Below are 17,090 nucleotides of genomic sequence, written 5' to 3'. Positions count from 1 at the left end.
TATGGAGATGATGTTCTTTTGAAGCCCTCCAAAGCAAGGTCCTGCCCACTTAATTACATGCCCAAATTTATGCAGACAGGATTTTCTGAACCTGCTTCTTTCCAGTGGCTGGATAGGGAACTTCTGTACTTTAAGAAGACTGCTTTGTTAAATGTTTAACTTGCAATGGTAAAATAAATGTTACTTTTTTTTTTATTTCTTAACAGATAGCCAAAGCATCTTGCAAAAGCATAGCCACCAATCTAAACTTTTCTCATGTCTCTGAATGAAATTAGGTACAGAACTTTCTTAGCCACTTTGTAAGTTTTCAAATAAAGCCAGGACTTTGTTCTTGTATCGCAGAGGGAATGACTTTATGGTTTTACTCTAGCTCTGAAAAGCTGATTCTTGAAATGGTTATCTATTGCATATCTGTTTGTGTGAGTGATTACTCTTATTCATTAAATCAAATGCATTTACCTAAGTGTCTAAACTCAGTTGAAATAAACATCACTAGAAGGCATTAAAGCTCTGCAAGGAAAAGCTATTTAAATGATAACTCCCCTACCAACTGAGGATTTCACAGCAGGTAAGCTTTTGTCTTAATGTTTTAGTGCAGTTGCAAAAGTATTTGGTACATTTATTTGTTTTCTTGAAGTGTGTCTTAAAGATAGACAACTGGGAAATGTGTTTGTGTTAAAACATCCTTTCAGAAAAATAAGACCTGTGGGCATTGATTGGTTAAATACAATAAAAGGAAATAAAAGCAACCAGCTAGTGTGTTAAAGAGATATATGTTCTGTGTACCCAGTCATTCTGCATAAACTAACCTCGTTCAAAAAAATGCATTTTCCATTCATTTTGCATATCTATAACTGTTTTCAGCTATAATTGCCATGTCATGCCAACTAAATCCTCAATAGAATATCACAACTGCCAAATATAGTATAAAGTGCTATGAAAAAAATGCAACAATCCTAAAAATGATTTATATTTGTTCATAGTAAATATCATGTTATTGTTAAAGTTGAAAATAATGATGCCTGCAAATAATAAGCTTTACTGTTTTACAAAACTATTTTATTCATAGTATTCTATGATATTATAGTTTCTGTAACTACAGTAAAGCCTACAACATCAAAGCAGAAATGAGGAAATATGTTTCTTCTTCCAAAGATCCAACAACACATCTGTTCTCTAAGACTACAGAGTAAATTTTCTTCTTCTACTTGTTTAACAGGCCAAGATCCATGCAAGAGTAATCCCTGCCTTAACGGTGGTACCTGCTATCCGCGTGGTTCATTTTACATCTGTACATGTTTGCCAGGTTTCAATGGCGAGCAGTGTGAATTAGGTAAGGCAATGCCATCTACATTTATTGTCCACAGCTTAATTAGAATATAAAGTTTTCATCTGTGCGATTTGGAAAAGGAATTGTGTGTTTTGAAGTTGATAAATACCTAGGTATTTGAAAAATTCTATAGTCAGGCCTTACTTGAGAAAAATAAAATGAAGGAGGTCTACTTACCACTTTTCTCTCTCCCTGTAAGTTGCACATGCGCATACACAAACAAACACACACACAAATGTAAAGGAATTATTAACTAAACAGAATGACCTAGAATTCATGAAATTAAATTCATAAATGCATCAAATAAGCATTATTATTTGAAATAGTTCCTTAAAAGCTTTGTATAATGATTTGACAGGGTGGAAAATAACCTAGTCCCAAACATAACTGGAAAGCTGAGCACTGAATACCAGCTGATATTTTTTCAGGCAAACTGTAAATATGATCAGTCAGATACAAGGATGTTTTTTTGCGCCATGGTCACACACCATGGAGTCATATGCAGAGTCAAATTCTCCGCAGGTAAGGGAAAATACTACATTCTGCACAGTATGCCTTCTTTCTCAGCTACACAGTGAGGTGAAGATCTAGATTTTAGAAACTAACTCAGGAGTCGCAGTGCAGGATATAAGAGTATGTATGTATAAAATTGTGGATCAGTAATATCGCTTTCCTGAGGGAACTGCTGTTTCATTTGTGAGTGAGGAGAGTGGAAGGTTGAGAATAGTGAAATCAAAATTAAGCAAAGAAAACCACTCTGTTGGATCTTTTGCAATACTTCATTTTTGCAGATTGTATTGTGCCTACTAGTAATTATGACTAAAGATGAAGAGCATTTCCCTTCTAGGAGGTGGGTGGGTTATAAAAACACTTCTGTATTTATTTTGTAGATATTGATGAATGCCAATCTAACCCATGTCGGAATGGAGCCACGTGTATAGATGGCCTCAATACATTTACTTGTGTCTGTCTGCCAAGCTATATAGGTGCTCTCTGTGAACAAGGTAAGGCATATTTTTTAACCTGTGGTGATCTAGATCTCAGGTATGTTATTATCAAAGAGGCAAAACTCCATTACTTTCCAGGAGCTCTAATATGAGTAGAAGTACTAGAGCACTACAAGCACTAGCACTACCCTGGCATGGTATTAGCAGTTTCAGGGGATATCGGGGGATATAGTCTGTTGGTATCTTCCCATCAGGCCTCTTTTCTGCAGTATCTGAAATTTGCAGATTCGTAAAAAGTTAGACTGTACCGAGATGGAAGATGCACAACTACTCTTCATTATGAAGAAGCATACCAGCAGCTAGCTAAGACTTCCAACTTTCTACACATATGTTTCCGTTTTGACATCCTTATGGAAAAACTAGGCAAAGCCTCCTATAGAAGTGGGAGGATGGAAGAAACTGTCAAAATCTGTGGGAGGTCATCAGTGATGAGAAGAGGTTATAATTTTTAGTGTTAATAAAACCTCATGATTTGTGGCTCAGGACTTTCTGTTTAAAGTTACATCTGTGCCATCTTTTGCAGATGGATGAGAGCAAACTCTATCCACATTGACTAGAAGCCGCATTACTGCTGTACCAAATGTGAACTAATACTTTCTTTTTCTCAGTGTGGCTTATTTGGGCAGGCTTGATGTCTAAATACAGCCATACAGTTTTCAGGCGGCTCCATGGGAAGCACAACATGCTCATATTTGCTTGCAAACTACTGGGAAGGCACATAACCAAGTTATCTCATTGCTGTAGTGATGTTTATAATAAAGGGAGAAGAGTTGTTTTCTGACAGAGCTTCTGTCTTACAAAGCTGTAAACAATGTGAAAGACCCGTCACTTAGCAGGCACCACTTGAAAGTAGGAATATTCTACTGAATATACTTAATCACATATCCACTCACGAGGGGCCATAACCTTGACATCTGCATCCCAGACTTTTCCAGAGTGACTCGTTCTGTGATTATTTTAGGAAAAATAGGTGCAGGAGCACAATTACAAGGAAGCTGTAAGAGACTTTCTAAACTGAACGATTAAGAACAGATTAAACATCTGAGTCTCCATAATTGTCAGAACATTACCTGCATGAAATCCCCCTATATTTAAGAGAAATGTTTACAGCGCAAGATGCTTACTCAGTGTGTGCATGTCTGAGAAGGAAAAGGGTAGCAAAATCTGGTCTGTCAGTAAAATTAATGAAGGCATTTCCATAAAAAAAAGAAATGGTGCTTTAAAGTGTACTTTCTAAAGCTTATAAAAATATCTTTCTCTTTTTCTTCAGCTGAATGGTTTCATTCACCGGTCAATGAACTAGAAATTCTGATACTGTTCATTAACATTGACTATTTTAAGGCTTGTCTCTCATCTTCAGCTGAATGAGTGAAAGGCAGTTTGCAAACTCTTCCAGGTCAACCTGTAGAGATTTGTTTGTTAGAGCTGAAACCTCTGGAAGCTGACTAGCTCCAGCAGTTGTCACGTTTCACTGTTTAACTCTTTTAGTAATCTGGCTTGCCTTACAGTTTGAAAGGCCTTTATGAATCTGTTCTCCAGAACTACAAGTTGACCGTGTTTTCACAACAGAAGAAAAAAGTGTTCTTGCTCCCTTCCTCCTCCCCTTCATTTCAACATATCCATAGTAGCGAATGGCTCTGAGCACCATGGTAGCTTTAAGCTGCTTTTTATGACCAACCTGAGAGTGCATTTTAGGTGGTTAATGGGAACGTTTCCTAGTTTGTCAATCAGAAACAGAGCCCTGCTCACTCAGCTTTGGAATTTAAATTTCCTCTACTTAAAGTCCTGCAGTGGCCAAATTTCCATTCCACCAGACAAAATAAAACTGTGTTGGAGATTCAGACACAGTTGTCTGGCAAGCAGGCTTTATTTCAAGGCATCAGTCCTGACCTCACTAGGTTTAAAGACCAGCCAGAACAACAGAATGTGTACCTCAGTGCCACAGGAAAGGTGGAGTTGAGCACACTAAGATTATATTTCATTACTTGTTCTTTTTTTCTCCAATATATATTATTTATTTTAGAGATCTTCAAAAAAAGTAAAGCTGAAGGGCTTAGTAGACATGGTGCTGAATATTCAAAATGTCATGGAAGTGAGTGGAAGCAGCGAGTGCACGTTGCCTCTGAAAATGAAACTCGAAAAAGGAGACAACTCTGTTATGTTCTGGTCCCAAGACACTGTTGTAGAAAAACATAGAGTTCAGAATATAGCCAAAATGCCCCTGTGAGACTTTTGCGGAATAAAGGCTCAGCTGATGTCTGAGCTAGGATATCCACAAGGAATTAAGCAAGAGTCACAGCTAGGAGAGGATATGACTAGAGGACAGTGTGGCTGCACTTGGGTGATTTAAAGCCCTTCAGGGAGCATTGGCAGGTGGTAAAAGTTAGAGCAGTCTTCAGGGTGATCTAACCTAGCATAAAAGACAAATTCTGAGAATCAGTGAGCTGTAGTTGGCTCCTTGACAGCCATTTTTCTTGCAAGGTGGAATCAGTTCAGCAGAAAATCTAAGCCCAGGAACCTATTCCTGAAGAGAGCCAAAGTCGTCTGATAATAAAAATAGAGCAATCAAAGCGTTTCCTTTTTAAATCCAATTGATAGCTCAGTAAACCAGCATCGTTTCTGCTTCAGACTAAATGAAAGGTGAGTGGAGTACATCTGTTAGAAAATGCCTCCTTTTCTCCATTGTATGTGTCTTTTGAAAGTACAGCTGCATATTCTACATACCATTTGGTGACATTTGCATGTCACTTTTTAAATGCAGAAATATCCAGAAAAGATTTTCACAGGATGGCTGCAGGCTGAAGAAGGACATGAGTCTAGTCTTTTCCTGGGGGACTCATCGGTCGTTCCATTGGCATCACCCTGTGAAAAGCTGTTCTGAGACCTTTCAGAGAGTCCAAATAAAGGAGCTCAGAGCCTTCCAATTTCAATGCCTAAAGCGTTGCTTTGCAAGCTCCATGTTTGGGAAAAGAGGGGAGGAAGCTCATTTGATACCATCTCACACTGAGGACCAACTGCCTATCTGGAAATCAGTGGGACTAAGCATAGAGACTGGTCCCTAAGGACCATATGAGGGTCTGTGACTATTGTTTCAGTATTTGGCTCTCTATATTTGTGATGAGGAGTACCTTACTTCATGAATAGTTACAGAGGTAACAACAAAACTGTAAAGAGACTGCAAGTTGGACTTCAGTCTAGAATAAGCTACCAAAGTGTTCATTATGAGAACTGGGTGGATGGGCACCTGTTTATATCTTCCTTTTCCTCTCTCGGTTGGCTAGAGTTTCCTTTTGTTTTTCTTTCTCTCTCCTTGCTATTTTAGCTGGTGTCTACCTGCTTTCAAGGAATGGTGTTTGTGTTTTAAACTTAAGGGTTGGCTTTCTGTGCTGCAGGATTTCTGCAGACACTCCTTGCCCAGCCTGTTTACCAAATGCAGCTGCATGCATGGAACTATGTGCCAAAATGGCACATATGTGTTTTTTAGCGGACATGCCTCTTTGGGATAATACAACTAACCGTTTTGTCTTCCGTGTTCCCAAAGCAAAACATTTTTTTTTAATTATCGTCAGGAACAATGTTATTTATAACCCACTTTCTTTGTTCAAATGTTTATGATTACTTCTGTCTCTTTTGATTCGCTTTGTTCTCAGAGCTTGGTAGCTTGGGATGGAAGCATTTGAGAAAGGCTCAGTGCAAAGATGCCTTCTGAAAACAGATGGTCTCTAACTGATGTCTTTCAGCTGAGAAGGGATTTTTTGAATACTTACCAGAGAAATGTTTTCTCCTCAAGATGTGTGGGCTAACTCATCTCTGACATTTGTTCATTACCTGAAGCCAGACAGTCACAGATAAAATTCATGGCTGAGTAAGAATCCCATTATGTTTTAGTATTTGTGTTTCACTCTCTATTTTCTTTAAGCCTCTTACAGGATTTGTTTAAAGATAAGGGACCTATTGTCAGCAGCTTATTGCAGCTGTTGAAAAAGCAGAACCTACCTATGCATTACACCTGCAAGGTACTTTTTTTTTAAATGTAGTGTTTAGAGATGTTGTTATATATCTACAACTGCAGTTATAGAGAACAGAAGCTGTGTGGGTAACTCTTTGCACACATCACAGAAAATTAGCCTGTAAATTGTAATAAATCTTAAGACTAGTGAGACAATTTTTAAAATGCCGTAATCATGACATGCAGACAAGCAGTGTTTCAGTTGTTCCATCATGTTCTGGAATAAGTTTACATAAAGCTATGATTACCTCCCAGGATAAGTATACAATGAACGTGGAATATTGTATTCAGTAAGTCCTTACACCTACTCTGCTCACAGAAAATTTATGCCCACCTGCAGTTAGACTTTACTTCTCTGGTAAAGGCTATTAAAAACTTATACTCGTATGGAGCCCTTACCTTTGTGTGACTCTCAGCTTTGTTAATGTAGTAGGACATACAAATGCTCAGTATAAATCAAAGCTTGTTCCCATCTGTGTAACACAGAGATGAAACTGTTGCTTTTTTTTTTGTTTTTTTGTTTTTTTTGCCTGGCTTGCATTTTTTTTGCCTGGCTTGCATTTTTCATCCTCTGGCCTCCTGATTCGCTCCAGCAGTGAGCCAGGACTCTCCCTTTCACCGTACATTTTGCCCTCTTCTCTTCAACCCCTACCCCCAAATCCTCCCTTCCTCTTCCAAAAATCCTATGTCTTTTATAGCCTTCAGCCCTGTCTTTTCCTCTTCTTGTAGTTTTGGGCTATAAACAGGTGCAGAAGAAGGTATTCAACTATCCTTTTTTCTCATGAAAAACAACATGCCATTTTGGGTTGGGAGGGGTTGTGCATACACCATGGGTGCATGTATATCAACTATAAGTACATATGCCAGTTTGGTATCCTCTGTCTTAAGCTGAGAATAGAAATCTTAATATCCACATTTCAAGGTTAGGCCATTATATCTCATTCTTTGAACTCAGTCTTTTAGCTCTTGTATTTTCACACACTTTGCCTCCCTCACATACCACTCAGCAGATCTTCCCTCAAATCTTGCACTTCTTAATCACAGTAGCCTGAAACTGACTTTTCTCAGCATGCAAAGCTGCTTGTTATCTGACTTGTTTCCTGTGGGACAAGATGGTCCCCAAACAAGATGAATAATAAAATCTTAAGTGCCTTCACAAAGGACGCAGCACTGTTAGTCAGCATTGTGTGGTTAAATAAATGTTCTTGAAAGCCAAAGGCAGACTAAACTTTAAAATTGCTTAGATCCCAGAGATTAAAGCTGTATCTGCCGCATGCACCAAATGCAGAATACAGCGAGGGAAAACATCAAAAACTAACAACTTGATAGTATAGATTACATTCCTTTTTCATATTTGGGATTACTCAAAGCACAGGCAGTTTTCTACAGCATAACTTGTGGAAAATAGAAGAGGGAGTAATCAGTTTAAGTTCTATTTTGCCTCTATATTTGCTACATTTGTGTCTGTACTGAAAACTTTTTAAAAAGATTTTGATACCAGACTCCTAGGACAATCGCTACTATGTTATTAATGTTGCCAGAAATTATCAAAGAAATGCCACTGAAGTGATATAAATGTATTTATACGGATATAAAAGTGCAAACATATCTGAAGCCTAGTTTTTATGTCGGGAGATTTTAAATGGGCAACAAAAATTCCAAAAAATAGAAGCTTTCATGCTTCAGGATGTGAATGATCTCTTCCTGCTATGAATTAAGAATCAGCCTTGCCTCATGGACAAATTATTCCCTAATTGTCTTGTTGTGGTAGAGCAATAACCGGCCACCACTGAATATACATTAGCAGCCTAATTGTACCAGTGGTCTGATCCATTATGGCAGTTTGTATGTCACATGACCTCTAGCTAAAGCTTGAGAAATATCATAATTAAAGAATGTGCAGTCATACGTAGTTGGCACATTCTATAATGTTTGGCTTTTTCTGTACAGTTGCAAAAAGACCCTCTTTGGCCAAAGCATGTTATTGACTTTAAGAAATCCCATTTCATACTCAGAATGTATAAACACCTCTTGAAAGGCAAGATGGTTGCTTTCAAACTTGGTGGAGAGCAACAGACTGTTGCCTGATGAAAAGAAAAATGCAGCTTTGTGTTTCTGTGCTTTAGCATCCTGCGATGGAGGCCCTTCTGGGTGACTGGCAGCATGTTCAGATAGCTGGAACAGGATGTAGTCAGGACATGCTGTGATCTGGAGCTGAAGTGTCCTTTATGGTGCCATTTCAACTGTCTGAGTTTTCTCTGTTTTTTCTCCTATTCCTCCCTAAAACTGTCCCTTCTTGGTGGCAAGCTCCTCTCATCATCAAGCACAGCTCAGACACAGTCAGGCATCACATTTGTTATGCCAGTCTTATTACAGTACTGATTTTGTCTGTGATTCATTCCTGCAGTGTTGGTGCAGAATCAAACTTGAGGTGGGAACTGTATTGTTTCTTGCCTTCTATTCTGTTTGCAGCTGCCTAATGTTGACAAAATAATTAATGTCAAATCCAAAGATTGTTACAGCTCCAAAGCTCATGTTTACTTCTCTTTAGAGAAAAGGAAATACTGGCTGATGTGAACTCCTGTCTATTACACATTCTTATTAGTACCATCCCTCATAAGAGTACAGACAATGTGCATTTCATTTCTTTATGTTTCAGTTTTACAGTCTTCTTTAGAAACTGATACCTATAATTTTATACTTTGTTGAGGAAGGTGGGTTTTGGAGAAGGACTTGGAGGAGTGAACTTATTCTTCAGAAAGATAATACTCCAGGTTTGCGTCTGTGGATTGAACAATGACAAGTGTTTTCCTTCATAATTATTGGTTACTTCCAAACCAAAGTAATTCAGCACAGTGACTCAAAGAAATATTTGCTGTACAGATAATAACTCTTATCCCCATATACAAACTCAAAAAACTCAGATGGAATGCAGACCAAAGGCAATCTATCATCCAGGCTTTTCGTTCATCCAGAATTATGGACTAAAAATATCCTCCTGGGATTGCTCAAGTACAGCACAATATGATCAGTAGAAGCTCACAAAGTTGCCAATGAAAATTATATTCCTTATGCAAGTAATATTCATACAGCTGGTACTGAAACCTGGTAAGCAGGACTACCTGAAATTAAGTCCTCAAGGGTGAGTGGCTATTTTTTGCATTTGTACTGCTTAATGGATGGATACCTTCCTGAACCTTTGCACTGCAGAAAATCCTTCTATTTCTGTGAAACGTGTCCATGTTTCATGCCCATTGTCAGAAATGTGATTTGTTTATTTGTCACAGACACGGAGACCTGTGATTATGGCTGGCACAAGTTCCAGGGACAGTGCTACAAGTACTTTGCCCATCGTCGTACATGGGATACAGCTGAACGAGAATGCCGTCTCCAGGGAGCACACCTGACAAGCATCTTGTCTCATGAAGAGCAGATCTTTGTGAACCGTACGTATTATTAGAATTCCTCTAAACAGGAAAGGGCACTGAGGATTCAGAACTAGTGAAATATTCTTCTGATCACTCAGCTTTTATATTTTCTTTTTAAAATACACTTATAAAACCTTTTAAAACGCACATTGTGTTCTTGATGTTTACTTTTGCTGTTAAGTCTAGTTCCTTATCGCAGTTAAGTTATTATTTATTATGTAGAAAATATTTTTGCGGGAGTGTAATAGAGCTACTTTTTTTAGCATTGAAAATATACAAAACTTTTTTCTGGAAACCTTAGGTTTTTGGGTTTTTTTTTTCAGCAGGTTTCATTGTCCAGGCTCCCATATATTATGTTAGGTAGGCATAAAGGAGTAGTTCCTTTGTGTTATGTTGCAAAATATTTATCAGTCACCAAAAAAAAGTCTGGAAAATGTTATTGATTAAATATATGTATCATTTATTTTTCTGATACGCACTCAGGTAGAAAGCTAACCTGTTTCTTTTGGGAAGCACAGTAAGGAAGGAAGAGATTGTTTAAAACTCTTAGATCAGAATCTGCATTTTTGTAGACTTCCTGAATTAAAATTAAGAAGCTGAAGAACAGCCTGTAAATAGTTGTTTGCATAGTGAGTAAGAGAATCTTAAGAATAGGATGTCTGATTCATTCTGTGCAAGTTCTTTTATTAAGATAATGATGAAAACTCTCCCATTTATGGGAAAGTTAAAAATATTCTTCTGATTCCTCTCGCTTTAGGTATTGGGCATGACTACCAGTGGATTGGCCTCAATGATAAGATGTTTGAGCGTGACTTCCGCTGGACTGATGGTAGCCCACTGGTAAGGTGCCTTTAAAATGAAGTCATTTATTCATTTATTTTTGTGGTGGCTTATCAAATTCCCACAGAAATGAGAAAAGCTCCACGAAAGAATGCAGTCACTAAATATGCATCCAAGCAAACAGCCAGGAAACTGTCTTGGTTTGGGATAACTACTTTTCTGTGATATATTTCTAAAATCTTATTCTTGGTTCGTATTATACATGTGAGAGCTCCCTAAGTTTCCCAACAGAAACCAACTCATAAGGTTTAGTCTGAGAACATAATTTAAGGGTCTTTGCTGGAGCTAGTTTGTTCTTATCTGCTCTTACACAAAGATACATGTGAGAATTCTCCTCTTTCTTCTGTGTGTGGAGCAGAATGCATTTTTCAGATGGGGATATGGCATTCATATCCTCACATTCATGGGTCTTTGAGAGCACATTAAGGAGTCTCTTAAGTATTCTTGGAGACTGTTCTAGTGTGTATGGCAGCTGTACAGCCTGGATTGAAAAGCAGTCATCCTTAGGTGGTTCGGGAGGCCTGTAACCAGTAATCTGTCCCTAAAATTTTAAGATGCTCTTGATATCTCCTATTGCCTTAAGACATGAAGGAAAATCAGCAGGAGGAAAGGGAAAACACTCTCTACCCACCTTTAGTTAAAATAAATCAGAGTGCTGGATACAGGAAATCGTTGAGCTCTTTCCAGTTCAAACCAGTCTCTTCTGTAGAAGAGACAGGTGATTTATTGCCATTCATTAAAGGACATTATATTAAAAAATTGGTCAGGCTTATTATTTTTGCTCCCAGTTGTGAATTCTTCTGAAAGCAGAAAACACCTGGACTTCAGGACACACACATGCACATGTTCATACATGCACAAAATGGTCATTGCTTCATGTGGCTATAATTTATGTAGAAAGACACGTGGAACATAGCAGCTTTCAATTACTGCCACTTCATGTAAACAGGCTAAGGCTTAAAACCCTCTAAAATGACTGTAAATGAGCCATTTCTTGGGAAACTATCATGTGTGGCAGGTGACAGTACAGGAAAAAGAAAAAGAAGATCAAACCTTTTTGTTGCCTGATTGATAGCTAGCTCTCTGGTGGAGCTATTGTACACATTTGTGCTTGGAGGCACGGTGTCTTCCAGGATGTAAGCAGAGGACTTTCTTCTGACCTTTTCCCTTACCTCTGCTCATGTATTCTTATGAGCACCTGATGTGCCATATCCTTGAACTCCAATTATTCTGGATTTCATTCTGTCTCTTATGTGGCTTCTTCCACATCACTGACAGTGACAAGCACCCTCTGAGGGTGGTTTAATTTTGAGCGGAGCTTGGGAGAGTGCCAATCTCTCTGTATTCATTGGACAAGGAACCTGCACTTCACTAAGGGACCTGGAGTTAGGAGAGAGAAATTTGCCAGTAAACATAGTGCTTGAAGGGTCAGCATGTCTTATACTGGGAGTGTGAAACAAGATACAAACTCATATATTGCAAAGACAGATTTGATAAATCAGTGAATGATGAATCCCAGGAAATTAAAATTGGTGCTGAGATTCTATTTCTAATACAAGCTGCTGGGCAAGTGGTGTTAAATTTTTACTTTATTTCTGAATTTTAGCGAAAGAAGGTATGCTAGGAGCAGGATAAGACCATCTGCCCAACAGATTTATCTTTTGATTGATCTTTATCCCACTTTCCTACTTTTTTTTTTAAACAACTTCTCTCTCTCTCTTCCTTTGGAAACAATCTAAGAGCCTCTTGAATTCATTTATGTTCATCATTTCAATAGCTTTCCCTCATAACTTATTCCATATGTTTTATGGATGCAGTGGTTCTGTGTAACTTCCTTGTTTGCTCCTTTCGCCTATTTTTTAATTTATTTTTCATGCTTTCTAATCCCCCTTCAGGTGATAATGATTTATTACTTCCCTAGTAACTGAGATAACAATATCATAATCAAACATATGCGTCAAATGTATTTCTCTGATGGTGTTTTAGAATTTCACTGAATTTGAACACTGTGTAGGTCAAAAACTTACATTGCTCATATATTTGCAGGTGAACAATAGCATGATAGTTTTAAATGCATTATGTAATTCGGGATCATAAAAATCAGCACAATTCCATCAGCACTCAGGTTCTAACCTGAATGATTAGAGATAGCTCTTGCATATAGCCAGGATCTAAACAGCCTTCTGGTATTTTACATATTGGGTGCATCTGTAACTGAGCTGTGCTTTTATCTTTGTGAACTAGCTCTGTGTTTTCTTCAAGATAATATTATCTCTCTAGAATGCTATTTAATGCTTCCAGCTTAATAGAAAACTTGTCAAGTCTGCTAAGGATTCCCCTGATATCAGCATCTGAATCTGAAAATCGTGCTTATAATTCTATAAGTTGTTTTTTTTTTTAGTCCAGATCTTCATAGGTTAGAAAAAAGCAAACAAAACAACAAAATCCACAGGAGATGTTGCTGATGGACTTGTTGGCCCAGTGCTACTGTTTTACTCAGTACAGCCCAGATAAAGTAACTAATAAATGTTGTTTGTAACGTCATGATTTCTTTAATGTAAATTTTCATTCTGAACCAAAAAGCGGGGCGGGGGAAGTAAAATTAGGAATCTGTGGACCTCAGACTCTACCACTGGAGATTATGGAACAAGGTTTGGATTACTTTGGTACACATTTTCGATGGACATGAGAAAAAAAAACACAACTTAAATAATCAGTATGTTGAAAGAAACCCTTTTGCCAAGTGTTGGCATGCATTTTATTAGCAGTTTCTGGAAAGGGACTCAAATGCTCTTTTTCCTCCTTTGCATCTAAAAGATATTTCAACCAATGAGTTCAATGAAAGGAGATCAGTCATTTTTTGACATTTTCAGCTCATAATGCTGTTGTGTTTTTCCAGATTTTTTTAAGTGAAGCTAAATACCAACCACCATTAAATATAATAGAGTTGGACAAAAACACATGCAAGAGTTCCTTAGTGAAAACCAATGAATGTACTTCCAAGCATATTGCACGTTGTTTCTTACTACATTGAGTTCTTGAATACACATGTCCACCTTAGCTCTTTTTTTGTGGGTTGCATAGTCATATGCAGCATTGATATACAAACCTTGTGCTGTCTCACTTCCATTGCCTCCGAAAATACAGGATTTTTCTGTGTGTCTTGCTTGCTGGTTTGTGTGATAAACTCATCCCTGTCATTGGTCTAGTAATGTGGTGAAGCTTAAGTTCTTGAATGTAGCTGTGGAAATTTCCCTTCCCTCATAAATCAATGGATGAAAGTTTTGCCAACCAAATAAGCAAGGACCATTCAGTTTTCTGTGCAGTATTACAGATTAGATAAAATCAGTTCGTGACACTTTAGTGGGATGAGAGGCTTGTTTGTTTTTAATGTGTGTAGGGTGAATTTGACCAAGATTTTAAAAAGGTGAATATGTAGAATTAAGCTTCTTACTGAGAAACCTACACTGAACAGTCCATTAAAGTAACTATGGCAGGCCAACAGCCCTACTGAAGACAACAAGAGTTATTTATATGCCTAATAAGGCTGTGACCATAGTCAGCTACTTCTGATAGTCTTGGCACTGGTTCCCGCCCCCCCCCCCCAAAAAAAAAAAAAAAAAGAAAAGAAAAGAAAAAGAAAAAGAATACTGGCTGTTGTTAATTCATCAAACCAACAGCAGTCAAGAAAGTCCCTCTATTCCTGTGCATGTTTTTCTTATATCAACTGGAATTTATGTGTGACTACCAAAAATGATGCCAGTAAGCAAGTCTTAGAATACATGAAGTGTCATCTTGTAAATGTATGGTTTGATCTTTAGTCAGAGTTATTCAAGGAAAGAACTTTTCAGATGAGGACAATTATCCTCATGAAATAGAACCAGGCACAGTCCTAATCCATAGTATCATAGGCTCTGTTCCTGCAAAAAGAATTCAAGTAGACTTTTTGATCTACCTCACTGAAGTATGCGATGATGCATAGCTATTTGTGCATTTTTAGAGGATTTTGGCAGATTTTGGGTCTTAGTCTTAAAGGGTTTTTTTCATTTAAAACTGCTCAGCAGTTTTCTGTCCTTCAGGCAAAATGACATAAGTTTCTCAATCTCTTGGTAGATGACACTTTTTCAGCGTGCTGTGCCCACTATATCTCAAACTCTTACTCAGCTTGAAAAGTGCAAAATAACATATGAAATATTTAGGTCCTACAACTGGTACCCAAAAGTTCAGTTGTCAGTCCAGGTGCTACTTTCCCATAAGCAAATTACTGTTTCATTATCCTGGATTTTATTGGCCAGGCCACGTTTTATTTATATTTGTCTTGCTTATAATTCTTTTGAAAAACAAATTAGGAGCTTCTTGGCTAAGGTCAAGACACCTCTTTAAAGCAGTTCCCTGGCTAAGCTCTGGGTGCCTCTTCCAATATGTAAAACAAAATAAGCAATAATTACCCTAAACTGGAATACAGTGCTGGCCACCCATATGAATCTGATTTGCTCTGATTTTTTGTACATAGAGATATATCTCTATGTCAGGAAATAATCTTTTCTCATCTGCAGTGTATTCTTTCTCTCTCTCTCTCTCTTTTTTTTTTTAAGAAAGAATTTTTCAGTGTTTCCAGTTGTTGGGAGAGGTGGATTCATGTTCTGGAGCTGATAGACCATATGAAAAACCTCTGGCAGCAATAACCTCTCTTTTTTATATCAAGGGAAAAGAGTTGACTGCAGCTGTGTTAGTACAACACAAAAAGAGAATGTTCATTCAGGAAACCTGGCCCCACACTTGTGGTGCAAGTTCAGCTCTGACCACAGTGAGCATTGCCGATTATTGGCTGCTGCCACAAGCACGGGCTTGGAATATTGGCAACATAAAAAATCACATGGACCAGTAGAAACGGAATTTGAAGGCTGCAAATTTTAGCATATCTGCTTAGTCCCTAACTTGTGGATAATGTGTCTCAAAGGTGAAGGCAGAGAGAGCAGGCACTGAAGTGAGCTCAGAGCACTCTCAGCACCCCAGCATTTCTAGAATATCATTAGGCAGTAATTCCTGAAAACAAAGCAAATTTTTGCTCAAGACATTTCAGGTATGGTTGCCCCTACGGATGCAAGAAGTGGAAGAAAATAATAGTTAAAGAGCATGTTAGCTCTGCTTGTGTTCTATTACAGTTTAATTATAGGGATGTCTGTTGGCATGTGGTGTGAGAAAGACCCTGTTTTTCTCTGAAATACATTTTACTTGGAATGAAATTGGTAAAAGTTTGCTACATAGAAATTTTTACAGAATCAAAATTATTCTTCCTCGCTTCTGCAGATTTTTCTCCTGGTATTTCTGTGATAGTGAATAACTTTTTAAGAATGGATCACGGACAATCTACAGTCCACATATATTGTAAAAAGTTGTAAGTAATAAAAATGAATACGTTTAGGAAAATCACAGTGATACAGGAGAAGAAAGCAAGGCCTAAATCAGTCACACGACTGTGTGAAAAGAAGAGTTTGTCCAAGCATACTTGGATCAATGTAATACAATTAAATAGTAAATGATAATTTCAGCAAGAAAGAGCCAGTATTTATAATAAAACTTATCAGTAGGGACACTTAAAAATTGGCTTGATCAAAGAAAGAGTGAACACAGTGTGACATTTGAGAATATCTTAGGAAAACTGAATTTAAATAATTCACTTATTTCTGTGAATAGTAACGTTTACAGCTGTACAGCACACCCATCCAAACAGAAAAAATCTGGTGTTGCTTTTGGCAGTTCCTCCATTGTGTTTGGATTGCCAGCATTTCACTATTAAGGACCCTTGTGAACAGGCACAGCGGTAAAGGAGTCCTTTGGAACTATTCATGTTATGGATTAAGCACATATAGCTACTTGGGGTTGTGCCTTGGGCCTCTGTCTCACAGGGAGAGTTATTCATATCCTTTGGAAAATGCTGTTGATAATTAGTGCTTTGTAACGGCGGTGAGCTCACTCCCATTACATAAGATTAGTGCTGTAATAAGGAGCTGGCTAGTGTCTGTGGCCAGATTGTCTGTCACTTACAGAGTGCTGCCAGCTAGGAAAGTAATGGGGCACATTGCCACTTTTAAAACTGTCCAGAGACTTTACGTTAGTTTTTCTTCCCTTCGGCACAGAAGTGTTGTGCTTTGTGTTTGTAATACTGGACTTCAGGTTGTCAGTGTTAGGTAGCTACATAAAAAAGCAAAACAAAACAGAAGTTTCATTCTGGCAAAAACAAAGCCCTCTCTTTTTCCGTCCTTTATTGGTCAGTGAATCAGAATGTTTTAACTTAAGCAAATCTATAACTATTCCCTGCTCAGAAAGAGTAACTCCACTGAGCACAAAAACCTTCAAAAGGTATGGAATATTGTAGGGAGGTGGGCTGCCTCCAACGGTTAAATAAAGCAAACAAACTAAGAAGTACTGTAGTCAGCTGCAAACAAAAAGCTCATTGTGCCAATGTCCCACAG

At 37.9% G+C, this 17,090-nt stretch overlaps 1 protein-coding gene across 1 annotated transcript in view; it reads left to right on the top strand.

Moving 5' to 3' along the window:
• VCAN (versican) overlaps nucleotides 1-17,090 on the top strand; it is a 107,189-nt gene that overhangs the window by 77,366 nt on the left and 12,733 nt on the right. The window contains exons 8-11 of the mRNA XM_067315162.1: nucleotides 1,220-1,333; nucleotides 2,221-2,334; nucleotides 9,634-9,792; nucleotides 10,532-10,614. Of these exons, the coding sequence (XP_067171263.1) occupies nucleotides 1,220-1,333; nucleotides 2,221-2,334; nucleotides 9,634-9,792; nucleotides 10,532-10,614 (470 nt within the window). The remainder of the gene's footprint in view (nucleotides 1-1,219; nucleotides 1,334-2,220; nucleotides 2,335-9,633; nucleotides 9,793-10,531; nucleotides 10,615-17,090) is intronic.

This window comes from Apteryx mantelli, chromosome Z (genome assembly GCF_036417845.1).
Source record: "Apteryx mantelli isolate bAptMan1 chromosome Z, bAptMan1.hap1, whole genome shotgun sequence".
NCBI lineage: Eukaryota > Metazoa > Chordata > Aves > Apterygiformes > Apterygidae > Apteryx > Apteryx mantelli.
The sequence above is the reverse complement of the archived record's forward strand: the minus strand, read 5'-3'. Positions and strand labels throughout refer to the sequence as shown.